Below are 27,305 nucleotides of genomic sequence, written 5' to 3'. Positions count from 1 at the left end.
CACTGCTCTGATACATCTCCTTAGAACACAAGGCTACTTACAGCTACGGAACCTGACCAAAGAGGAAGAACTGAGATAAGAACACTCTTAAAACACTAAAATGAAATAATTCTTTTTTGTTGTTTTTTTTTGGGGGGGGGAGGGGAGAGAGAGCGCGCATGCACTCATGTGTGAGCCGGGGAGGGCGTTGGGGGTTGGCAAGGGAGAGGAAGAATCCCAAGCAGACTCCATGCTGAGCACAGAGCCTGATGCAGGGCTCCACCCCACCACCCTGAGGTCATGACCTGAGCCCAAATCAAGAGTCAGATGCTTAACCGACGAGCCACTCCGGCGCCCCTAAAATGAAATAATTCTAAAGTCAAAATAATACACACATTGACTGTTACCTGCTCTAAATGCAGAAGTGCAGGTCTCAACAGATACTAGTCCTTCGTCTAAAACTGGTACCTGGGATTTCAGGGTGAGGATTTTCCTTTAGAAAAAGAAATACATGCATTAGTGTTTAAGAAGGTCCCACCTGCTCTTCTCTGCTACATGTCATTTTGGTAATAAATCCCGAGGTTCGGAGAACTTAATACCACCCAAATTCATTTTAAATAACACTATAAAATTTATAAGTGAATTTAGAAACAAGTAATGCTGTATTTGGTATTCCCACTTTCTAATATGATGGCTTTAAACTACAAATAAAATTATTTTAAAATGCTGGTCAGTATAAATTACACTTAAGCCAGTTTTTAATTATCTGTGGGCACATTCTTAAGTCTATCAGATATTATGGAGTATTCCCTATATACTCAGTAAAATCAGGTTCAATATTTTAGTATTATGTGGAAAGAGTATGAAAAAAGACTCACAGTAGGAGACCAATGGGACCTGTATTAAGCCACTTGGTGAAATTAAGTTCTGGAAATATGGGGACAGTGATCCCTTCCTATTCTGAATAGGCCCTTTCCCAAAACCCAACAAAAGCGTGATTTTTAAAAAATGGGACAAATAAAATAATAAATTCAAGAAAAAACATGCATTTGGAATATATACCTATTTTATAACTGGTTTTTTTAAAAAGATTTTGAGAGAGAGCATGAATGTGGGGGGAGGGGAAAGGGAGAAGCAGACTCCCCGCTGAGCAGGGAGCTTGACAAGGGGCTCAATCCCAGGACCCTGAGATCATGACCTGAGCTGAAGGCAGACACTTAACTGAGCCATCCAGGCGTCCCTTATAGATGTATTTTTAAGACTTATCTCCATCTCACAATGTTACGATAACCAAGAAGCAACAACTAATAAATTTATATTTAAAAAAGACATAGGCTTGTCATGATGGTGACGATTCGCCAAGTAACCACAAAGTTTCTTGTCATGTGATTACTTTTTACTTTGCAACTGTTGCAATTCTCCATCAAACCCACTGCAATCCTATTTTCATTAAAGTTCAAGAAGTATTAGAATTAAATAAACAATCTAGATAATCCTTTTATAGTTTCCTCCCACTTTTTCTATGGAGGCCTGGCAAAGATTGCAACTAATCAGGATTTCTCTTCTCAGAAGTGAAGCATATGATCGGGTTCTATGTAGGAGATGTGACTATTACGGTAGTGATTTTTGTGGGTGGTGTGTGAACTCCCTCAGGACTTATAAAGCAATGAACCACTTACGGTATCTTAAATGACCATGTTTTATAAGGATTAATCTTACTAAATCACCCTTACTACTTCACGATAATTAAAGTTGCAACTTTTTGGTATCCTCTACAACAGCGTTGGTCCAAGTCCTGAAGCGCAAGGCGTCCAGCCTTGCAACAAGAGAAGGAGATTTTGCCAGAACGGCAGTCAATCACTTCACTGATGAGTTGAGCTGACTTTCAGGAAAGGAAGTTATGTACTGGTTTAGAGTCTAATACAAGCTGCCTGTCATGTGTTGCAACCACAAACCATTTGGGGCCTGGCCTCAAGCTCTTAGACCCCACTGAGAAGCATCAGGCTGGTAGACCCCACATCGTCTAGTACAGTGCCTGAATGTACAAACACTGAATAAAACTAACCAAGAGCGTAACAGTTCAAGCAGTCATTACAAATGAAAACCTGTGCTGGAGTCTTGTATTCACCACATGGTAGGGAACACAACTGCCTCTGAGCCATGTCCCCTATACTCCATCTTGATGCCGTAGGAGACCCACTTCATCAACCCGAAACCAGGAGGACTTCAACAAATACAGAGTCACCAAAGAATATAAAAGGAGATCTGCCTCACTTCATGACTTTGTATATTCAGGAAGTATCTAGTATCGTTCTAAGACTTCACAATAACTACTATGTAACACACACTTGTACAAATGAACGTCCTTCGCAACAGAAACCAGCACCAAAGCGGGAATGCCCAAGGTCTGAAAAAGAAGCTCATCTACGCACAGAATAGGAAGCTTCCGGCTCACCATCTCCTCACACTTTGAGCACGAGCAGCTCTCCCTGCTAGCTTACCCGTCGTGGGCTGGCGGAGCACAGCGGGAAGCTCCACCTCCTGGAATGGGGCGCAAGGGACTGAAGTCTGCAAGCACCTCCTCTGCAACCAAGAGGTCCTTTGTCTTCGCGCCGTCTACAGTGCCTATGAATCAGTGGGAAGGATACTTACCATCATTTATGCCAACTGTTTAGCGAGTACTCATGATCTTTCTTGGATGACTACTTTTTAACAAGCTTGTTGGATCTGCTCTTTTGTACTTTTAGAGTTACTCCGTTGGCCTCAGAATGCCAACAGGTCTTTCAAATAGCCCGAGCCCAGCCCGGGAGCCCCCGTACCCTACCGCTTCCCTCACTTGAGACTTAACATGCAAGTGCTGTACATAGAGCGACTCAGTCCTCGACAATCCAAGTGGGGGGATCATTATCCCCATTTTACAGACGAGGACACAGAAGTACAGTTACACTGATTATCCCAGGCCGCGTAAGTAGCTGAAATTCACAGCTAGCCTGTTTCACCCTATAGTGTGTGCTATATAATCCCCCACGAAAACAATACAAGTTTCTATTTGAGACTGCCTCATCTTTTTAGGAATAATCAATGAAGATACTGCCATGAACATCCTCATCTGTTTTATCATTCAACTATTTTGGTGGAACAGAGCACATCTGGACTGATGTACACTTGTAGACAGATGCTGTTCATGAGGACAGTCCTAGGCTCTTAGAGCAATAATGCTTGTGTTTATTATACAAAGACATCACAGCCCAAAGAAACCAGTATGACAGAGATTTTTACTGAAGTATTTAGTTTTACAGATTTGAAGATAGGAGTTACCTTTAAATATGCTTGTTAAAACCGTGCAGGGCTACGAAACCAAAAATAGACTAAATTTTCTGATCCAATTTTTTTTTTTTTTAAGATTTTATTTATTTATTTGACAGAGAGATAGCACAAGTAGGCAGAGAGGCAGGCAGAGGGTGAGGGAGAAGCAGGCTTTCCGCTGAGCAAGGAGCCTGATGCAGGACTCAATCCCAGGACCCTGGGATCATGACCTGAGCCGAAGGCAGCTGCTTAACCGACTGGGCCACCCAGACGCCCCTTCTCATCCGATTCTAAGCCAAGTCTCTCCCCTCCCTCTGGTGTTTCCCTGGTCCCTTCCATGCCTCCTATTGGAACGCTTTTCCAACTACACTGTAAGTGCTTGTTTGTTTATGTATCTAGTCCACGAGGCTCTAAATTACTTGCAGGCAGGGGCAGGCTCCTCAACACGGGAGCACACACACAAGGGGAGCCTACCTGTTCTCCACAGACATTAGGGGCTCAAAATCTTTTAAATATAGAAGTAAACATAAAGACTCTAAATTCATGGGCCTCTGAATATCTGTTTGGATTGTCCAGTGATTATTTTGGAGATAGGGATGGTGAAAAGAACGACCAACCTGGTTTCTGAGCAGCTTTCTAGAAAGTTGAGGCTGCTGGACAAGGTAGAAACTGTAGTAACAACCCAGACTGGAGGGTTAGTATTATTACTTCTCACAGCTACAATATGGCCTTAAGGCAGATGTGTGCATTGTGTCTAGAACCTAGTACACTGGGATCATGTAATTACTTAATCCTGATGCTTTTCTTATGGTGGAAAGAATTCTACACATTTTTTGAGTATCTGGAAAGGAGGTCTTACCCGTTTGTTTCTCTAGGTCTGGAGGAGTCACTTCTGATTCAGGCACATCTTTATCACTGTCCTTCTCAGTCGGTTCAGTTAAATCAATGAGTTCTGTGGAAGAGCTCTCTGGCCTTGAGGCCACGAAAATATCTTCCAAGTCTCCTGGTGACGGCGCATCCTGATACTCCAAGGTAGTCTGGTCTGACCTGGTGGAGGCACCGCTACTTTCTCGGCTCATATCCAGTTTCTCCAAACTCTGGGAAGGGGTATCCTGGGACCTCACTTCCACTTCCTGATGGTCCTTTTCAGGACTACTCAGGGAAAAGGCTGTTGTCTTGGCTTTGCTCTTCAGCCATTCGCTCTTTGCTGGACCTCCACATTTATGGAGAGGTGTAGTAACAGATAGTCTTGTTTTGCTGTCATCTGCAGCCTGTCAAGTAAAAGGTTTTGGGAAAAAAAAAATTTACTAGGAGAAATCAGTAAAGTCTAAGCTCTCCATCTCCAATCAATAGTAAATGATTACTTACATCCTTTTCATGTTTGGTATTTCTCTAGATTCTCTTCTCAGTCAAAACTCATTTATTCTAAATCCATTCTCTCCAGATACATGAAAGTTAATGGTTGTTAATGTTTCCCTGATTGGGAATAAAACGGTATTTCCAAAAGACTAAAACACAGAATAGGCAAGATGACCCACTACTACCAAATGGTTTCCTATTAACCCACAATGGAGCTCTGACCACATACCGTCTCAATAGACACCCAATTAGGAACTTAGTAAGAGAGCCAACACAATATAAGGTTAAAAAAAAAAACAAAAAAACCCAACATGGACTAAGAAATTTGGAGGTCTTGACTGTAGTCCATTTCTGCCACCAAATAGCCATTTGATTACAGGCAATTTGCTTGGTGCTTCTGGGCCTTATTTTAAAACTTCAGTTGTAAATGATCGGTTTGGCTTGGCCAGTCAGTGCCATGAGATTTTTACTGAACCCCTGTTTTCTGATTTCATGCCTATCTGTGAGACTGTATATAAAAATCTACAGTCATACTGATTTATGTGGGGCATCTGGGTGGCTCAGTCAGTTAAGCGTCTGATTTTGGGTCAGGTCATGATCTCAGGGTCCTGGGATTGAGCCCCAAGTCAGGCTCCCTGCTCAGTGGGGAGTCTGCCTCTCCCTCTGCCCCTCCTCCGGCTCATTCTCTCTCAAAAAAAAATTGATTTATCTGAATTTTTACTTATAAAAGCTAATATATTCTTAATTTGTACCAACTATTATCAAACTTACTCCAGGAATCCGTTTTGTGGCCATGCCTTCTTCCATAAATGAAATTCTAGTTTCCTTAAGTCGTAAAGGAGGGGTAACGGACCTTCCAGGTGACAGAGAGGGAGAGGGTAAAGGTGGTGTTCGAAGACCAGACCTTAAGATGGACTGAGGAGTGAACTCGGCAAATCCAGAGGAAGTAACTGACATGGCCAAAGTTTTAGCTCTCTGCAACAAAGAACGAACGAAATTCCACCATTAGTGTCTGTAAAAGCTGCTTACATAAGGACAGACAAGGTCAACTGAGTCACAACATACTCAACTCCAACAGACACATCAATAAAAAGTTTTTTTACAGATTACTGGAAAGAAAGTACAAAATTCTACTCAAGAGGTTTCTATACATAAGGCTACAAAACATAAAACTACATCCACAATCATTCTTTTAAGGTCTTGGTTATTCCCAGTTTAATAACTTAAAAGAGAGAGTGCAGAGATAAATTATTTAATGGGTGCCTACAAAACTTTAGTTAGATAAAGAGTCAGGACAGTGTGTGTAGAAAAGAACCAAGCTTAATTATAGCAAGTTAATACAAATGATAAACCTGACTTTAAGAATGTTTTACAAGAAATATAATTTCATCTCATGAATCCAACAGTAACTGATGACTTATGAGAATCCTGAAGATTTACCAGAATTAATAAAAATAATTAGCACAGAAACTATTCAGCAGCAATAATTCCTTCACTTCACTTCTCCTCTAAAGGATTAGCAAGCAGATGGCTGTATCCCATTAAATCATTAAATTCCATTAGATCTGTTACAATATTATACTGACTTTTTTTTTCAAGATTGTTTTTGGTAGCAGACACAAAATTATTCCTTGATTTAGAGAATACAAAATGTAATTTTTTTAATGGATAAAAACAGGAATCACCAGGAATCAGCCCTGGAGAGTAAATATCAGGCATTTAAAAAGCTCAGCAATCTTCTTTTCCACTTGTTTTAATAACTATTTTAGGACTGACATTTGTTGAACTATCTTTTATTCACCTTGTAAGGTAAGAATCAGGGGCGCCTGGGGGCTCAGTTGGTTAAGTGTCTGCCTTTAGCTCAGGTCATGATCCTGGGGTCCTGGGATCAAGTCCCATGTCAGGCTCCCTCAGTGGGGAGCCTGCTTCTCCCTCTCCCTCTGCCCCTCCTCCCCTGCTTGTTCTCTCTCTCTCATAAATACAATTAAAAAAAAAAAAATTAAGAATCCCCTGGCTTCCCTCTCCATGCTGAATATCCAGAAACAATGGAAAGAAATGAAGGTAGGGCACTTCCGGGACTCAATCCAGGATGCTGGGCAAGTTGCCAGCGCACAAGTGCTGTGAAACCATTCTGACAACAGGATGGGAAAAGGTGCCCACTCTCCGCCACCTCAAGTCTAGTTTTGTGGTTTCTCAGCTAATGATTTATCAGAGATGGTGGAGGAAAAGGAATTAAGACAGATATACTGCTAGTAAGAAGGAGTAACAGAGTGCAGTTTCATCAAAGGAGAGAAATTAAATAAATAAAAAAAGAAACCAGAGAACTAAAAAGCATATGACAGAGGGGCGCCTGGGTGGCTCAGCTGGTTGAGCGTCTGCCTTCGGCTCAGGTCATGATCCCGGGGTCCTGGGATCGAGCCCCGCATCCGGCTTCCTGCTCTGCGGGAGGCCTGCTTCTCCCTCTCCCACTCCCCCTGCTTGTGTTCCCTCTCTAGCTGTATCTCTCTCTGTCAAATAAATAAAAAATAAAATCTTTAAAACAATAAAATAAAAAAATTAAAAGCATATGACAGAAGGAAGAAGAAACAGCAAAATGGTAGCAGAAATGGTGGGGGGGGGGGGGCAAACCCAAGAATGTGAAAGCTTTTTTTCAAAGGTTTTAATTTAAGGTTTCAACTTGTAATAACCACAGAGACTTGGATTACCCTCAGAACAACGATGTAATTGTTAACCTTGAGTACATCAGGTAAGCACAAAAGGTAAATGTAGTAAAATCCTATTCAAGAAGATGTAAAGATACAATAAACATTATGCAAAGGTAACTCCCCCCAAACAGGCTTAATGCTATCCATTACCCAGAGATATCAGTTAGAGATAGCTTTTTTCTCCCTGCTGCTTGACACGTGAGAACTTCCTAGCTTCACTATGAACGTGAGCTATGCAATACTCACCTTCACCACGAAAGGAGTTTCAAGTACACGTAATTCTATAGTCCTGGAGGGACTGTGATGTGATCCTCTGAACAATGAACTGGACGCCACGTATAAAGGAGATCTTTTGGGGGTTTGCTGAATAAATCCCAAACGCTGACAAGGCTGGCGCACAGGATGAACAACCAAATCCAGCGGTCTGTAATCACAGTACACACACACAGTACACAGAAAGACCCAGGTAACTAACTTATCGAGTTCTGGTGAAAAAAAACCCAAAAAATTTATCATGCCATGTCATTAGACTTCTATATTCACTGGCAAATATGGTAACCACATGAAATTATAAGTTCAGTCAGGATATTAATATAATGCCATTACTTCAAAAAGTCAGAAAATTAATTCAGTAGTCAAACTGAGAATTAGGAATTCTAGATAACAATTAAAAAAAAAAAAGCTCTAGTCCCCCGCCCTCCCTCTCACCAATATTCACTGATAAAATAAATTCATTTGCTATAATTCTTTACGAACACATAAAAATTCCTTTTATCTACATGTGACGTACATAATGAATACTGGTTTGCTTTACCTTTATGGTTTTTATTGCAAAAAAACTGAGCACGAACACACACAAAAAGTTAATTTTTTCAAATTAATGAGGTCAGTGACAAAATGGAATCTCCAGATTCTGCTGAATGGTTTTCCGTAATGTCCTGGATGTAATTCATACAAATGATAAAACTAATCTCACTGATAACTTGTATTAAGCATGCATAGTCCCAAGAGTTTAAAAACTTAATTCACAGATAAAGAATTTAAACTTGAAAGTGAAATTTTCAGGTTACAATTTCTGATGGATCCTTTGCATAGGCAATTTCCTAATGAATAATGGTCCTTTTCCTAGCAATACAAACAATACATTTTTACTTCCCCAAAATGACTCTGTGCTCTGTGGTTCAGCTGAAAATGACCAGAAAGGTCCAGCGTGTCCCGGTGCCCAGGAATAAAAACTCCCCATGGCTGTACCTTCCTTGTCCTTCTTCACAAATGGGATGGCAGATGAACACAGGTCACAGATGGGTGCTTTAAGACCCAACCTGGTGCCCAGTGGGAAATATTTACAGGAAGCATTTCCTTAATCCTTACTGCTTGTTATTCTGTACTAAACACAGCTTTAGATTTCCACCAAACCAAAAATATCCCATCAGGCCACTAACATTTGTTTCTTTATTGTCTGTTCTAATTCTTCTTTTCCTTCTCTACCTCATTTGTATTCAAAATCTGTATTTGTAAACCGTGTGCTCACTTTTATACTGAACTATCCCAAATTGGAATTTTGTTAATTGCCTCTCACTGTGTTGGTATTCATGTTCAAGGTGTTCAATCATTTATGAATGACTGCTTCTCAAAAGCAGGGCCTGTCCAACAAAGGTACCTACTGAGTAAAAACAAAATTCTTATACTAATAAAATACTTCTAAATACTAAATACTAAAACAATTATCAGGAAAAGTATTTATTATATTTTCTTTAAAAATGTTAAATACTGCATCAGATCTTAGGATTTCCACAAATCTTTGAGCATGATACACATTAGTAATGCGTTACACAAAACATACACTGCACAAACAGCACATAGCCTTACTATACGCAGTGCCCAGTGATGTCACCTCTGCTATTCCACTGAAAGATATGCTAGTCACAATCAAGTTTACTTACTACCCACTAATGCAAACCAGTTTGAAAAACAGAATTAGGGAATGGAATGATTTCTATAAAAATAAATATTCACACCTCAATTGACTTTCTTCCATCTGAGTTAATCATAGCTTTGTAGGATTCTCATAATACTTCTTTTTCTTTAGGTCCTTAGGCCATTAGTCATGAATCTGAAAACTTTTATTATTGCTCCCTTCTTGAACCCCAGATCTATTAAAGTACAAAGGGACTGAGAAAAAGTGACTTGTGGGGAAAAACTGGAACACTACTGCTAGGAAAACAGAATGATAATAATAATGACTTTTATCTGAAATAATCTTCCTGATAATTAAAGGAAAACAACATCAATCTAATTAAATCCAAATCCCCCAAACAGAAAACCCTTTCATGCTTTGAAAATATGCCCACTCTCAACAGCTTTGGCTCCAACTGTTTGTAAATTATTAACTTATTCTGAGTACCTTATTCTATCGTAAATTCAGATCATTTTATTCTCAAAAGTAACGCAATTTTATTCTTGAAATTTATAATAATCAGGAGCATGCTATTAAAGACAAGGAAGCAAACATTAAGAGACAGCTGTTTGTTCTCTAATATTGAGGATATGAACACCTATTTCAACTATCCAATATTCTTAAATGAAATACAATCACAATTTCATCTTGGATGGAAAACTTTGACTTAATTATTTACTTTTCTAATACCACAGTTTAAGTTGTACAAGTATTACTGATCTGAAGCCACGGAAGGCATTTTAGTGGGCTCTGTTGTACAGGAGAAAGTTTCAATGAGCTGACCAAGATTAGTTACGTATTCTAAAAATAACCTCCATTCAGGGATCAATCAACAAGGAAGTGATATGAAAAGCAGCAAGTTAACAGTTTACTTTGCTCATGATTTTTAATAAAACAAAGTTTGCTTCTTTTCTCTAAGCAGTCTGAAATCATTAAGCCAAAATTCTAAGTAGGTTAGCAGCTGGTGCTAAAATTACTACACTACTTCCCAAATTATATAAAAAAAAAAATAAAAGCATTAAAAAATCATTAAAAACTCACTGAAGAATTTAAAATACTGTAACATTTTAAAGATAATTAAAAATGACAGTGTAATTATTGTCTAACATTGTGATTTTAAAATGATTTAACTAAGTCTTACCTAGAAACCTTTTGTGATGCTTTTAAAATTGGTGTTCCAACAAATGCCTCAGGCACTTGTGGATGTGGAAGAGGAGATGGTTCTCTTCTAGGACTACAAAGAAAATAAAAATGTAACTTTTCAGCATGTACTACGAAGAGTATTAAAATACGCTTTAAGAAGGTGGGATTAGGTTGGAGAGGAGTGCTTTCACTTTTTACTTTGTACATTTCTGCTTATTTACAAATTACAATAAATATAATTGCTTTTAAAGTTAAAGACAAAAAAAAAAATTCTTCTTACAATAAAAATAGTCAACATAGAGGAGTTTTTCCTTTTTACACAGACTAATAAATTCCAAGGCTGGATGGTTGATGACCGCTTCTGATACCGGGGAAAGATTAACGAGCGGCAAGAGCATAACAGGTATAAGGAAAGCGTACCTCTTGTGGGCTGAGGTGCCACCTTTAGGTTCAGTACATGCCCAAATCTCTCCAATTTTAGACAAGACATTACTGATGAAAGCAGATCTTGTTAACACAGCCCCTGTTGCAGCTTGCTTTGTAACAGTGGACAATGGTTGGGGTCTAGAAACTGTAAGGCGAAGAATGCAGGGTTTAATTTCCTAACACCAGGATTTTACTAGAAGATGAGTATGAAAGAGGGACTGGGACACAGGGCTCACAAGATAAGCAGTTACAGGTTATACTTAGTTCAGCAACATCTATGCAGAAATGTAACAACTTGGGGCTTTTGGAGGCAGTGAAAAAATTACTGTACATGTTCTCTAACAGTTGGACAGGAGTGTCCAAGCGAAATAAAACGAGTTTTTTATTCTGTACTACATTGCTAAATCAACTATAAAATCCTCCAAGAAAGCATTACATTTGGTGGGAGTGGCCCAGTAAAAAAAAAAAAAAAAAAAAAGGCACCATAGTAATGAATCAAAGCAAAAGTGAGCTAAATATAAGAGAACAATGGTTTCAGGAGGTAATCACTTGATGTCCTTTCTCACCCAGTACTTTATGATAGTTTTCAATCAAATCTTACCTTCTCGAAGAACAGGTGATGTGGACAGATGGTAAGGCTTAGCTTGCTCAATGGCTAATCTTCGCTGGATTTTAGGAAGGACTTTCCCATATTGCTCTACTATAGCATTTCGAACCTCTGATCTCTCCCGCAAACGAGGATCACGATCATTCTATTGAACATGACGTCATAGGTAAAAATTTAATCTTCAAAAGCGCTATGTTTATGTATTTACCATTTAAAACATAATTCTGAATACCTAAGACTATCTTCCTTCTCCCTACATATTCATTCTTCCACACCAAGGACCTCCTACACACACCTGACTGCATTATCAGTCCTCATCCGTCCGTAAGTTCCCCGCCTTCCCCCCAGGCTCGAGTCTTCACCACGACTAGCAACAATGATCATCATGTACCAAGCATCTACACGGGTCAGGCGACAGATCACCTCAGACACACCTGTGCGCATCCCCACAAAGAGATACTGTCATTTACTGATGAAGAACCAAGGCTCAGAGAATGTGTTCCAAGAGCAAAGCACAAAAAAGAATCCGTCTGAGCACTATGTAACTCCCACTGCTCCTCTACCTCTTCTTCTCGTTCCCCCTGAGTGAAGTGGTTAGTCTGGCAAGACTGTGGGCAGTTATCTAAATAGAAATGGCATATGTAAAAGAATTAGGTTAAGTAATAATAATGCCCTGTTCCCAACGTGCTAGAGAAGGTCAGACGAGGGTTCTCCAAGCTCAAGAGGATACGAAGAACCCAGTGGTTACCGAACTAGAAACTCTCACACAACAAAAGTAGCACCTCTCCTTACTCTCTTATCCCCCATAATGAAACACGTTTCACTATACCGAAAAATTGGTCTTCAGAGTTTGGTTCAGCCTCAGGGCAGAAACGTAATTGGCACGCTGCAGATAGTGAACTAGAAGGAATTCGTGATTCCGAATGTTGGTGCTGGACTGCAAAAATTTCACCAGGCAGTCCTAAGAAGAACGAAAAACACTCATCAGCTACTCATTTCCCCTGCGTTTCCGCCAAGCGGATGCTGGGGCGTCATTACCTGCTCGAGGTCTGTGAAAGGCAGCTTCAGCAAGTCCTCCATGAGGCCCGTCTCCTGGCAGACCTTGTACGTGTGTGTCAGGAGCTGCTCGACGTTCAGACTGGTGGAGTGCTGCCGCAGGAACGTCCAGGCCTCCACCATGTACCTGAAACAGTGTCCACAAGGCCTAGTGTTAGAAAAGCTGTTGGAGGCATTCAAAATGAGTGATCGACCTATAGAATAGCAATGACACTCTGTGTGATCCAGAAGTACTCTGAGCTTTTCTTAAACACGCATCATGGCATCATGACGTTTGCTGATCTCAACGAGCAGAGTTTGTGTGAGGCAGTTCTGGATCATTAGTGGAGAGTGTGACAGGAAAGCACAGAGCATACACGGGAGTGAGAAGACACAAACGAACGTGGCCTGGGGAGCAGACAAGGATTAGTGTGGTGTGGCAGAGAAAGCCAGGCCCTTACGTATGCGCACCCAGTGGGAGAGCAGTGGAAGGGGTAGTGAGCAAAGACCTACACAAGCAACATTGTGTTTATGGGACGGCAACAGGCTGAGCTCAAAGAATATTCTGACTGATCTATAAGCAAGATCTGATTGGAGAACACGGGTTAAATTAGGGAGTTTTAGACACCATGTGGGGACCATGAGATGCTGTCTTCTGCGGGCAGTAAGACATCAAATAAAGCAGTGTTTCTCATGACATACTGTTAAGACAAAAAAAAAAAGCAAGCTTCAAATTATCAACAGTGACTATAATTGTAAAAACTTAACCAATAAACAAAGCCTATAAATGTTTATGTGCTTATTTACTTAATTAGATAACAAAATGTCTTGAAAGATAGACACTAAAATTGTCAGAATTTTTGGAGGGGCTGATAACTTTTAGGGCTGAAGTGGAGGGTAGAATAAAAACATGGCACCTACATACGAGCATCAAGGAAATAATTTTCTTAAAAAAATCATCTTTTATCTAATTCTAAGTTAACACACAATTTTGATTTCAATGGACATCTTCATAAAAAAGCTTTAGCTATGGTTACTGAAATAGTCACAAACACTGACATAAAGACTTGTTAATAAATAACTAACACACATATAAGAAACACAGAATATGTGAACAAAATCACACCAATTAATATTCAGCATGAAAATGCATGGAAGGAAATTCTCGCAGCACCGACCTGGACTTCCTGTGGATACCAAGTTCCTCAGAGAAGAAAAGGGCTCCCTCTGCTGACAGGCCAGGCGGGGCCAGCTGTTCATTTTATTGTCTTGGGACTAGAGTATTTTAACATATTCTACAGGACTTACTAAGGTCAAGAACCCAAATAAGTAACACATTTACAGGTATCCCTAAAAATCTAAAATTGCCTTGTTCTTCACCCCATACCAGAACAGGCAGGAGAGTATGGTTGTTATAAACCTGAGTGTCTTAGGGGGTAATTTTTTTCCTACATAAAGAATATGGGAGTATTAAAAGGAGCACAACATTTTTATAGATAGAAAAATAGATAAGAAGGATAAATACTATATCACCATAAATTAAAAAGAAACCATATGAACATACGTATAGATGAAGTAGTTATGACATAATCTCACTATTTGTTGAATCTGACATAGGACAGGTATATGGAACCTTCACCATACTATTCTAGTTTTGTGTAGTGTACACTGAAATCTTCTTTTAAAATGCCTTCACCAAAATAAATTTCAGATCAATCAATACCTAAAGGATAAAACAAAAACCATAAAAGTGGTAGCAGATACCATGAGAAAACTAAAAAATAATGACATTAAAGTGAAAAAAAAGACATAAAGCCAAATGCAAATACTGATAATTCTGACTTCATGATTTTCAGCATAGCAAAATCCATTCTAAAACAAAGTAAAAAGACAAATGACAAGAGGAAAAAAAAAATCTCAGGATTAATATTTGTAACATAAAGAGCTCTAACAAGTTAGGAAGAATAATCTCAACAACACACAAAAAAACAATGGGCAGGTCACAAGCAGGAAATAGCATCTTTATGAAAATATTATTATTATGGTGAGACAAAACCTATGACTATTACCACCTTCACCCATCAGATGAATAAACACCAACTGAACGGCACAGGTGATGGGGGCGAAGTGGCCTAACCCTCACGAGGGCCGTGTGCCGTGATCTATCAAAATGACAACTGTAAATATCCCTTCACCCAGTAATTCCACTTTTAGAGTTTTATGTCTTACAAACTAAATCTGCACCTGAGCAAAATGTGTGATTACTCACGGCAGTGGTTAAAATGGCAACAGACTGGAAAACACCTAAATGTTCAGGAAGGGGAGCTAGTTCGATAAATACAGACACATCACAAGGAACTACTACGCAACAGTCAACAGTAGGGAAGCTCTTTTTGTCCTATTACGAAATCAAATCCAAATTAAATAGAAGAAAAAAGTACACTGCACCAAGACATAGATGTGCTGTTGTATTTTAAGTGTGTGTGTGTGTGTGTGTGTGTGTGTGTGTGTGTGTGTGGCGGATGTTGAAGGGTAAATGCTGCCAGAAACAAGCCTGGAGCTGCTCCCATCACTGATGTGCTGTGATCGGACTCCTACAAAGTTTTGGGGAAGGAAAGCTCCCCAAGCAGCCTGTTATCGTAAGGGGCAAATTCTTCAGGAGAAGAGCTGAGGAGATGAAGGTCATGTGAGGGGGGACGTGCGGGGGGGGGGGGGGGACGACTGGCTGCGTCCCAGTAGCTTGAAGCCACATGGAGGGAGGTTCATTAAATGCTAGCAAGTGCTTTTCAAAAAGTGGGGGGAAGGGTTTTAAGTAGGCGTGGGAAGAAACATAGATGCATTTGCTTACATATGTACACAACTTCTTAGGCAGGATACACGAGAAATTATTAACACTGACTGGGTACCAAGAAGCAGCATAGGAGGCTGGAAATGCACGGTGTATCCTTTTGAACCTTTCTGAAGCATGTAAATATCTTACTATTGAAAAAAAAACAAAAAACAAAAAACCAAATTCCTGACCCTCCTCTGCCCACCAGTCCATGGAAATTTTCCACTTTAAAGTATGATGCTGAGCAAATATAACAGTAAGAGTAAGATAGATTTATTTATGACTTATCAAATATTAATCTACCAGGAGAGTATACGTGAAGGCAAAGGGCAAATGATAATGTTTTTCCCCATTTCCCCTCCAGCAGGAGACACAGCTATCTCCAACTTCAAGCAAGGCTGTTCCACTGCCAACACTAACATAAATTTTAAAAATAAGAAAGCCCCCAAATTCCCATTACTCTACTGCTTCCTATGGTAGAAAACCATGGTGGTGGGAAGAGCAATAAGAAAATTATTTCAACTGATAAAAGGCTAGACTAGTGTGTTGGCAGTAAAAGTCCTTTCATTAAGGAGTGCACAGGGGTTCTCGGTAATACAGCAGCAAAGACAGGCTGACGTACGTTCCTGCGTAAACATCAACATACTCCAAAAGTGTAACTTTCATATGCTCTAGGAAACAAAACTCCTCTGACTCGCTTGGCTGCAGTGGTCTGAAACAGCCCCTGTACCGAGTCTGAACCCACATCATCTCAACAAACACCATTTTAGGTGGCCCTGTGGTTTTACTTCTGTGTGTCCTCTACAGGACACTTCAAGACTAGGTAACTGAGCCTTTACTTAAGACAAATCAGGTTTAGAAATCACGCAGTATGTTTCTGTTATCGTAAACATTAATATATAATGTTCGCTATAGCTAAAGGAGAGGGAATGAGGATCTAGCAAACCAGAGAAATGTGTTGTGAATGAATCGAAGGACAACAGGATCGTAGAGGAAAAACCAGCAACCTTTCAAAGGTGTTTTTCCAAGGTTCCAACATCTGTTTTTTCGATGTAAGCATCAGTGATCAAGTACCACCTGTTTCAAGTCAGTAGAGTGAGCAGCTTATATACAACTCAAAATAGTTTACATGCTGCCTGACTACCCAGTACTGGGACTCTTAATCCATTTATTAAATCTCTATCACCACTAGCATCTTTAAATTTTGTTTTGCTGTTATGTTCATTCCAGATTTATTCAGCTAGCCAAACACTTGTGGCTAATCCAAGTTATTTCATTTCAACAAGTACTTCCTAACTGATTACTTTTGAGGACACTGGCAATGTCCTACCTGTCTAGCCAACCCATTACCATACTACATAACTCCTCTTCCAGCTGAAATTTGGGAGATTCAACCTTCTCCTCTCAGAAATACATTAAGAGAACAAAGAAAGCTAAACTTTCAGAGTGCTGACGCTGAAATGGTGTTGGTTCATAAACGACAATCTGGGGTGAGTAAAGCAACCAATTTCTAAAAATTATGAAAGTGACCAACTAACAGAACTGACAAAAAAAACAGTGAGTTGGATAAAACAGTTACAATCTAGTAAGAAGCATTAGTTCCAAGCAATTTCCCCAACTAATTAGGTTAACAAAAAAACCCAGTAAACAGACCACTGTATTTCCAATCATGACCTTTAACTTGTCATAGCTGTCACATATACAACAAATAACTGCAGTAATATATATACTGCTATAATATAAATGGAAATATATCGTGCTGATTAGAGAACATTAAAATATGGCATAGGGAAGAAAAACAATGTAAAGATAGGACCTGCTCAAATCTGGTTCAAGTATTTAAGATACAAAACCTGATTTTACAACTCAATAGGATTTTATCCTTTCCCTATTATCTTTAGCTCCTTTTCAGCATACTCAAACCTCAACCGCCCACATGGGAGACTGTCCACATTGCCAATTAGCAACAGATATAATTTTCGAGTCTCAGTTTGCTTTCCCCTTTTACTCAAGGGTACTCCTTCTTCATCCTATTCTAGGATAAAAGGTTTTTTATGTTTTTCCTCACACTGACAGATGAAGAATCCTAAGAATATTATGTAATGCAACCAAAGCAAAATATTATATATTGCTGTTTCATCAATTGCACTTTAACATATACGATCAAGAATTTGATCGTATTTTCAAAACAGGTACTTACTTATTAGAAAGCAAAACGGTGAGGTGAAGGATAACATCATCGCCGCTGGACACCGTTGGCTTCATCGTCTGGATGTATCTGAGGGCTTGTCTGTGCTCACCTTGACTCATAAAGGCCTGAATAATCTTTGAATGTTGCCACGACACAGGTTTCACAGTAGCTGGGTGAAACAGGAGATCCAAGCCACTCTGCAAAAGGACACAAAAACTGCTAAATGCAAATATAATTTCCTGCACTTGGACAAAGTAACCAGCCTTTAAAGACGGGCAACACTAAAGCCACAAACAACGGTTTAAACATAACCTGTAAAGATCTACTTTAATCCATGGTATGTCTGATTTTAAATAAAAGCCTTATCAAAAGCCCCATTCTTCTGAGGCCTCGTTGGGCTATGATGTAGTATCTTTCCGCCACCAACGTCATACATCAGTGCCAAGCCCTGCCTTCTAACAGCAACACACCAAACGTGTCTCTAACAGAACAATCGCCGTATTTGCACTATTAGTAATTGTTTACTATTTATTTCCTTCTTTAGACAGGATGGGACCTGGAGTCCTGAACTGTTTCATCTTCGTATTCTTGCTGCCTACGATAGCGCTTGGTAAAGGTAATGACTGAAGTGAGTCCGTAAATTACTCCAGAAGTAGACTGTATCATATCTTTAATACCACATTTAATCCAGCTATGTACTTCTTTCTGAAATACTAACAGTTTATAAAAGTTTACATTCTAAGTGAACAGACTTACCCCATAGTCATTATGATCTATCAGCCAAAACCCTTGAATAAGTTTCACCTGGCCCCAAGGAATGGCAAAGGCAGTGGGAAATGATTCAATGCAAGTATCTGTTTTGTTTGGGAAGGAATACATAATATCAAGCAACAAATAAATGGTCTTTAAGAAAGAGGATTAAGGACAATAACAAGAAGAAAATCTCCTACATATATCTACTTATATTAGGTAGCAACAGACTAGAGCAGCAAAAAGGCTTGAAGAGACTGCTTTTAGGATTCTATAAGCCAGAATGGATATCCAAGTATGGTAATTTTATTAAATGCAGGTCCAGCCAGTCCTACAAGCAACTTCATTCACTCTCAACAGTAAGTACCACCACAAAAGAGATGAACAAAAGTCTACTTTCTTCATGAAGTCAGTAGCTTATCAGCAAACTGAAGAGACAGAGCTACAAACAAAATTCCAGTTATCAGCAAAACCTAACAGCTTAAGCAAACACATCGCGTATCTTATAAATTATGAATGGAACTACATAGTTTTTTAAAAAGATTTTCTTTATTTATTTGACACAGAGAGGAGAAGCAGACTCCTGCTGAGTAGGGAGCCTGATGCAGGACTCTATCCCAGGACCCCGGGATCATGACCTGAGCCAAAGGCAGATGCTTAATTGACTAAGCCACCCAGCTCCCTGGAACTACATTTTTAAATTAAGAAACTGACCATCAGTACAAAAATATTATTGCAAATACCATTGGGTTCAGACCCGATGCCTAAGGTAATACTAAACTAACATATCATGTATTCGTATTGAACACATAAGTTAATCTCATTAAGAAAGACCATTTGACGCTTGGGTGGCTCCGTGGGTTAAACATCTGCCTTTAGCTCAGATCATGATCTCAGGGTCCTGGGATCGAGTCCCATGTCAGGCTCCCTGCTCAGTGGGGAGCCTGCTTCTCCCTCTGCCTGCCGCTTTCCCTGCTTGTGCTCACTCTGACAAATCAATAAATAAAATCTTTAAAAAAAAAAAAAAAAAGAAAGACCATTTGGCCAGCTATGTTTCAGAACTGCTGTTGGTAACTCTGATGATGTCCTGTACACACACAAGAATCTGATGAGAGCTGTGGATCCTATCCCTAGAAAATTAAACCTAAAACTAAATTCTGCATAGTTTCAGGTTTGCCATAGACCATCTGAACCCAACCAACAGACCCTAGGTTAACCTTCCTTTAAAAAAACTGCAAATGTGCAACTGAGATTAGATTAGATTAGTGCGAGGTTCCTATTACTCTCAAATTTTATGATGTCGGTAATACATGAATTATTTGAGTGTTTTAAAGGATACAACAGCATGTTTGCTTGTTTCAGTGACGTCGTCCAGTAGGTATATGTCAAGCAGTGCCTGTAAAAGGGATAAAAAATTCACTGTGTTTTATATGTTCGTTCATTCACGTTCCCCATTTTCCCCAAGCCTGTGCCGGGTGGGAACAGTACCGCTAACCATGTCCCCACCCCCCCGGCAACCCTGCAGGGTCTTCATGGGGGAGCGTGTGGTCATGAACATACGTGCAGACTAGACGGAGGGTATTTTCCCGTGCCTCCTTCATCGCGCTTCCACAACCTCTCAACGCCATCTCCTAACTGAGACACCATTTCGTCAATCATCAAGCAATCAGGGCTCCACTTCCCTCTGCAGAAAGGGTGACATTCGGGATTATTCGTTATTCGTGTTAATTCCAAACTCTTACTGATCTCCACAATCCAAAGGAGAAGAGAGTTGAGAATAGGACCCCAGTTAGCATCATGTGAAGTCCAGTCACCAATAAGAATTAGATGAACCTTGCAGAGGCCTCAGGCTTGGTCATCAGCAAGCCCATGCACGCAGGTCAGGTCCCCAGGGAGAGCATGGTCCAGCTGCCAGATTCCTAAGGCGACGCTCAGTTTTACCTTCTGGAGCAAAAGCCCAAGAGCGTGGCAGCCAGTCGGGTATAAACATGCTACAGTCCAAAGTCAAAGAGCTATGATTTCCCTTTCACCACCTAAGTCTTCTGACCCAGTGATTCCTTCAAAAACGTATCACCGAGCGCCTACACGGTGGTCAGCAGATACTGTCCCTGCCTCCTCATCTACTAACCACCAGGCAGCGGCAGTTCCTACTTCCTGAGTCAGGCACCGCATCCACCGCTCCGTCTTTATTTATATGGACTGCGTAACTTACGTGACAAGCAGGACTAGAAAGCTTAGCAAACCCATTCAGGGACACACACTTAGGAAATAACAGATCTATAATTTTAAATTATGCCTGATAGGGCGCCTGGGTGGCTCCACCGAGTAAGCGTCCAACTCTTGATTTTGGCTAGGGTCATGATCTGAGGGTCGTGAGATGGAGCCCTGCATCGGGCTCCGCATTCAGCAGGGAGTCTGCTTCAGAGTCTCTCTCTCCTCCTCCCTCTGCTCGCGTGCACACTCTCTCTCAAATAAATAAAATCTTTAAAAAATAAATAATGCCTAATAAATCTCCCAAGTCTGTGCTCAGTTTCCGAGATTACTTCTTCTAAAGCACCGGACCCCAAACTTGCCACACACCAAATTATAGCCAGCACAGCCTTTTAAGTACTGATTTCTGGGGGATTCTTACAACATGCCTGACGTCCACGCTCGTGAACCACTGCTGTCAATGCTGCACGCTGTTCTACAAGCATCAATTCCCACCTGAGGAAGATGACTAATCCCTGCTCTTTCTTCTATTATCTCTGCTTCTTTATTTCAAAGGAACCAATGAGGTTAACATTCATGTATTTTATTTATTTATTTTAAAAAGGAGAAATAGAGGAATTAAGACAAAGAAAACAAGAAAACAGTGGTTGAAGGGCCTGAAATGCAACTGTTAATGCAAAGAACGTAAAAAGTCTAACTGGTGGTATGCTTCATGGTTTTCTAACGAATTGGAGCTTTTAGTCCTTTTCTGAATAAGAATCCTCAGGAAAAATATGTGCTTAAGTGACAGAATCTCCTCTAATAAATCAACTGTGGTAACTACTCTTTATTAGGAAATACTGAGTAGCCACACTCAACTTATCAAATAAAGGTGTAACCGTTAGGTCAAGGCAAACAGGCAAACGTTACAACTAAAATAATAATGCTGTTAACAAATTCTGTCACTTTACTTAAGAATTCCATGCATTTCATCTTTCTGTAGCATGATGAATTCTGAGAAAGCGATGACTTCTTAAAAAAGTAACTTCTAAGAGGTTTTGGAAGGTTCTGTAAGGTACCTTGCCAGACGCTCACACTTCTGTCGACGACTGGTATAGTAGTTCTGAATTATAGGGTAGTTGTAGTACAACCTGGACAACTGCACAGCATCATCTAGAATTTTTTAAGAGTCGGGAAAAAAGTCAATAATATTTCTGAAATATCTCAACAATACCTAAGGTCACCCACATTAATATTTTACTATAATTGCATGATGTTCTTTAGTCTGCAGGCTTCCTAAATTTAATAACTACATACCCCTTTATTAACAGATACACAAACGAGAAAACAGAGTCTCTCACAACAGTCGGTAAAAACAAGGATGCTGGCTTAAAACTCTGGAAAAGCTATTCCAGAAATGATTCTACCCCCTTAATCCTTAATCACTTCCTTAATTTCAAATGATAATTAGAAAGCAAGCAGTATTCACTATTTAAGTAAAAATCAAAGAGAATAATGAAAAAGTAAGGTTAACGGCAATTAGCAAAGGGACAGAAGTGCTTCTCAATAGAATGTAACATGTGCCCTGGAAATGCAAGAAGTTAGAGGCCTTCGAAGTGTTCTACATAAGCAGAGCAAAAGTCAAACTCCCTAATTCTTGGTATTGGCACAAATTATTAGATGAAAAGAGGTATTCCAACTGATGGCAAATAATCTTGGTTAATAAGCATATTAAAAGAACTCTTAAGGAGAAAAAGATCGGCAAACTAGATTATAAAACCCACAGTTGAATGGATCTAATTTATAGCTGATGGTATCATTGAACCCTTTTTCGGAACCATGTTTTGTTAAATATTCTTTCCTTTTATGTCATTCGGCCCAATATGCATGTATGGAACGCCTGTGCATCAGGTGTGGGGCAGGAAACTAGAAATACAACGTGAGAAAGAATGTAAGACTAGAAGAAAATGTAAGAGGGATGGTGGAAGAAAGGAAATCCGAAAATGAGAAACCCCAAATGATAGAGATTTGGCTAGGGTCATGTTTCCACTAATATCTACAGATTAAGTAAATGTTTTACCTAGGCCCTCCGGTAAAAGCCCAGAATGACAGAACCAAAGCACCACTTGTGTGTACTGGCAGATGAGCCGGGTAACCAGGCACTTTTTGTGCAAGTCCATGAGGCCTGTGAGGATGAAACACCAGTTGTGTAACATTCAATTTATCAACCACACATGAAAAATCAAGACCCTGGACAGTTCCCAAAATCGAATTATTTGGTGACTTTTAACAGCATTATGTGTATTTTTAAACACACTTAGCCTGAACAAATAACCTCCAAAATGCTAAAGTAACTCACTAAGTAGGTATTTTAGGTAAATACGCTTCCACCTAAGCTACATTTCCATTTAGCTAGTTTCAGAAGTCAAATGTAGACATTAACACAAACTAGCACAATAATATATCAATATAGGTTGTTCAAACCGGGCCTTTAAGTGAAACTGCCTCTTTTGTTTAAATGGCAAAACAAACACTTACAATGACTTCTGTGAATAAAAACTTACATATACTTTCAGAATGTGAAACTCCACTGGAAGTACGTATGCTACGTTCACTGGCAGTTTAACCCGCAAATTTCCCAAGCTTGCTTCAGCATGGGCTCACGGCGTATCTAATAACATTCTCTAGTTTCCATTTAAAAAGTTAAAATTAAAAAGGCCTCTCTGCACAGTGATGCATCTAAGACATGGAAGTTTATTGTTTCTCGAAGTAAAATTTAAATAAAAGCTCATTCCTATCACATAAAGAGCACACCTCTCTCCGTGATCTCTTGGGCCTCTGTGGTAAAACAGTTTAAGACGGAATTAAGGTTGCTGAGGAGCAAGTAGCACTGCTGGAGCGCCTGGATTGTCTGCGGGTCGGCGAAACGACACGAGCCATCAAATAATGGTGTACCTTTCCGGGAGGAAATACTAGGTTAGTTCTGACACAATAAATCTGAATTAGTTAAAATCATAAATGCAAAATTTCTCAAACTCCTATTAAGTACAGAATCAGACTATACATTATGAGATTTACAAAAACACAGTGGAAATGGCAAATAACCTCAAGAAACCAAGAAGGGACAAATACAAATCCCTATCCTAGTTTTTTAAGATGCAGAACGAGGTAAACAATGTGAGCAGAGGAAGGGGATATGGAGTCCACTTCAGGCTGACTAGAAATGAGGTCTATTCATTAAATGCTTCTCCCTCAAATAAAAATCTTTCATACCAGATCTTTTATGTGCCATGTTGTCTTGTCATGATTTTATAAGAGCACTTTTTCCACCCCCAGCCTTCAAAAGTGAGACATTAAAAATTAAGACCCAGATAAAGACTTATGATAATAAAACTGCATGCTTGTTACAATTCATTGTAGACTTGGTTGTCCTTTCATTTAAATTCAACAATGAGTTTACAAATTCATTTTTCAGGAAAAAAATGGGTATTTTAGTTGCTACTGGTTACATCTTTTGGTTAAGATTTAATCACATTAATATTTAATGGATAATTGGAAACCAGAAAACATAATTAGAAATCCTTCCTCAATCAAATGGATTTGTTTTACTTCCAATACATTTAAAGTACTATGCTTTGAATTTTAATTACATTTAGGTTTTTTATTTTTTTATTTTTTTTAAAGATTTTATTTATTTATCTGAGAGAGAGAATGGGAGACAGAGAGCATGAGAGGGGAAGGGTCAGAGGGAGAAGCAGACCCCCTGCTGAGCAGGGAGCCCGATGTGGGACTCAATCCCGGGACTCCAGAATTATGACCTGAGCCGAAGGCAGTTGCTTAACCAACTGAGCCACCCAGGCGCCCTACATTTAGGTTTTTTAAAAGAAACTCCATTAACCAGTAACGAAGCTCAAGGCAGCAAGAGTGGCTGAGTTACCAGGTTCAAACCTGAAGTACCACATTATGCTCAAAGTATAACAAAGGCATACAATTTATGAACTGATCTGAATTTTTTTCTTTTCTTACATGAATTACATTACCAGTCCTGAAAATATTTTCCACTCAAAAAAATACATTTTTTTGCCCTGACTCTGAATTACCAGGTGTTTGTTTCTCACTTCAACTGTATTAAGTGATTAAATATTTAAAAATATTTCATGTTTATAAGTTTCGTAAGTATGGCCTAAAAATACCATAGAACCCCGTGTCTATAGTAGTAGAAGAATAACTTATTTAAAAAGTCCACTTATTCATTCATCATTGACACAATGATAGAAATAACAAAAACATATACTTCTAAATAAACTTAAATTATACTTTCACGTACAGGGCAATCACATATTATACCCTGATTATTTTTGCACATAATGGGTTTTTGATATTTATAGGACACCTCAAGACTCAAAGTGGACAACAGATGAATAAGTAAGACTGTCAAGAAGAAAAATGGCTTTGAATGACTGATAATGACATCTGCTAGTAGAAGAAAGAGGTGAATGAGTTTTTGCCCTCCTCTTCAGCTTTTTTATAGTCATAAATATTTTAAATAGAAAATGAGTAAGTAGGGGAGCTTCTGAGGTCAACTGCCATACTCTCCTGACTCCATCATCAGCAAACTTCATAAATTAATCTCTTAAGATCAAAGATAAGGCTTCTTACAGGTGACTTTGCAGTGTTCCAGAAGCTGTGGGGAAAATGGTTCATTCTCCCGATCTTAGGGGTCCCGCAGAGGAAATATTTGAGAAGCTCTCCTTAAAGGAAACAACTTAAGACAAACCTAAACACCAGAGAGGAGTCAGGCAGGTATAAAGGGGTGAAGCAGGGGAGTGTGATACAACAGGGAGTGGGAGAAGCTAGCAAATGAGAGCCCTTCAGCTCTGAAACTTGGTACTGCAGACATATTAACATGTTGCCCGTTTAACAATCTACTGCAAAATCTCGCTCAAAAAATAATTCTGTTAGGGCGCCTGACTGGCTCAGTGGTGGAGCAGGTGACTCTTAATCTTGAGGTTATAAGTTTGAGCCCCACACCAGGTGTAGCCATCACTTAAATAAAATCTTTAAAAACAAAAATAATACAATTTTGCCACCCCAATATTAAAAGAAATGGTTTTCTTCTGAGACTTCTTTAAAGAGTTTACATTACAACTTCAGGGGCACCTGGGTGGCTCAGTCGGTTAAGCGTCTGCCTTCAGCTCAGGTCATGATCTCAGGTCATGATCGAGCCCCGCATCGGGCTCCCTGCTCAGCGGGGAGCCTGCTTCTCCCTCTGCCTCTGCTGCTCCTCCCTAAGGCTCATCCTCTCTCGCTCTCTCAAATAAATAAATAAAATCTTAAAAAAAAAAGTTTACAACTTCAAAATGATTAAAATTGTCATGTACTTAAAACATAGACCAAGGTTAATTTTTTAATACAATACTTACACAGTCTGTCAAATTCCTCTTTTGTAAAAACCACTTTATTCCATGTCCATTCAAGAACAAAGCGCAGATTAGCCGCAGAATTTGGTTGTTCTTATTTGTAAATATCAATGAAAAAAAAAAGAATTCTCAATTACAAACAAAAAATTAGTAACTTCAGTGGGAACCCTGACAGAGACCACGCTGATCAAGTGAGCAATGTGAACATCAACACTAACAGAAACAAACTGGTACGAAAACACAGCAAGGAGCACATCATTTTATGTAGCGCTGCTGTGAAAAATGTAAAATCTGAATTAATCATGAGGAAAGGTTAACACACACACATTGAAAGGCTGTCTGCAAAATGATAGGCTTAAATCTTTAAAAATGCCAATTTCTTGAAAGATAAAAGCCTAGGAATTACATGAGATTAAGAGAGATTAAAGGGACATAAAAACTAAACACAAAGTATATTCTGGATTACATTCTGGATTCCCTATCCCTATAAATGCTACCAAGGACATTACTGGCATGATTAGTAAGATTCCAGTAAGGTCTGAGATCAGATAATAGCATATTCAATGTTTTTCTGATTTTTCTAAGTACACAGTGGTTTTGTAATGACTGTTCTTGGAAAGAATACTGATAATACAAGTAGAGAAACGTTGATGTCCTCAACTTATTGTCAAATGACTCAACAAAAATAATGTGGGTGTGAGTGTGTGTTTTTAAAGAGGGGGATACACAACAGCTGGGATGAATCCCAAAGAATTTTGCCCAAGAGTCGATCCCAAAAGTTACATACTATATCATTTCATTTTGGAACATTTTTGCAATGACAAAATTACAGAAGTAGAGAATAGACTGGTGGCTCCCGGGGGTTAGAGGTGGGAGGAGGTAGGTGTGGCTATAAAAAAGGACAACATGGGGATCCTGACTGAGCTATTGTCTTGCGGGGGGGAAGGTGGTGATAAAAGGGTACACAGGATCTCTCTAAATAATGTCTTAAAATAGCAATGTGAACCTATAATTATCTCAAAATAAAGTTTAACTAAACCCCCCAAACGAATTAATCATTTAAACAATTTAAAATACAAAAGTAATTTTTTATTCGTTAAAAACTATAATCTTACCTTCTTTTGTCCACTTTTTGATACATCCAGTCAAAAGTCCCAGGCAACTTGTGTGGATTGCTGCTGACAATATAGCTTCTAACTGTTCTTCCTGAACCATGCATTAAAAAAAGAAGGAAAAAGAGTAAGAAGTGAAGATAAAGGATATCTGATCACAGACTCAGAGACAGCAAGTTCTGTAAGAATTCAAACATTTAGGGGCACCTGGGTGGTTCATTCGGTTAAGCGTCCAAATGCTGATTCTGACTCAGGTCATGATCTCAGGGTCCTGGAACCGAGCCCCACAAGGGGC

At 39.3% G+C, this 27,305-nt stretch overlaps 1 protein-coding gene across 4 annotated transcripts in view; it reads right to left on the bottom strand.

Annotated features, from left to right (window-relative positions):
- Positions 1 to 27,305, bottom strand: part of AHCTF1 (AT-hook containing transcription factor 1) — a 79,823-nt gene that overhangs the window by 12,564 nt on the left and 39,954 nt on the right. For all 4 annotated transcript variants that reach the window (XM_032389246.1, XM_032389249.1, XM_032389247.1 and 1 more), the window contains exons 14-32: positions 27,014 to 27,104; positions 25,902 to 25,991; positions 23,293 to 23,433; positions 22,559 to 22,663; positions 21,558 to 21,651; positions 19,849 to 19,972; positions 19,628 to 19,684; positions 18,295 to 18,441; positions 17,548 to 17,735; positions 12,521 to 12,665; positions 12,312 to 12,443; positions 11,477 to 11,627; positions 10,870 to 11,020; positions 10,448 to 10,540; positions 7,596 to 7,773; positions 5,416 to 5,619; positions 4,145 to 4,556; positions 2,481 to 2,604; positions 387 to 472 (exon numbers count right to left, since the gene is read on the bottom strand). In XM_032389246.1, the coding sequence (XP_032245137.1) occupies positions 387 to 472; positions 2,481 to 2,604; positions 4,145 to 4,556; positions 5,416 to 5,619; positions 7,596 to 7,773; positions 10,448 to 10,540; positions 10,870 to 11,020; positions 11,477 to 11,627; positions 12,312 to 12,443; positions 12,521 to 12,665; positions 17,548 to 17,735; positions 18,295 to 18,441; positions 19,628 to 19,684; positions 19,849 to 19,972; positions 21,558 to 21,651; positions 22,559 to 22,663; positions 23,293 to 23,433; positions 25,902 to 25,991; positions 27,014 to 27,104 (2,713 nt within the window). The remainder of the gene's footprint in view (positions 1 to 386; positions 473 to 2,480; positions 2,605 to 4,144; positions 4,557 to 5,415; positions 5,620 to 7,595; positions 7,774 to 10,447; positions 10,541 to 10,869; positions 11,021 to 11,476; positions 11,628 to 12,311; positions 12,444 to 12,520; positions 12,666 to 17,547; positions 17,736 to 18,294; positions 18,442 to 19,627; positions 19,685 to 19,848; positions 19,973 to 21,557; positions 21,652 to 22,558; positions 22,664 to 23,292; positions 23,434 to 25,901; positions 25,992 to 27,013; positions 27,105 to 27,305) is intronic.

Source organism: Phoca vitulina, unplaced genomic scaffold (assembly GCF_004348235.1).
Source record: "Phoca vitulina isolate PV1807 unplaced genomic scaffold, GSC_HSeal_1.0 scaffold54, whole genome shotgun sequence".
Lineage (NCBI taxonomy): Eukaryota > Metazoa > Chordata > Mammalia > Carnivora > Phocidae > Phoca > Phoca vitulina.
The sequence above is the reverse complement of the archived record's forward strand: the minus strand, read 5'-3'. Positions and strand labels throughout refer to the sequence as shown.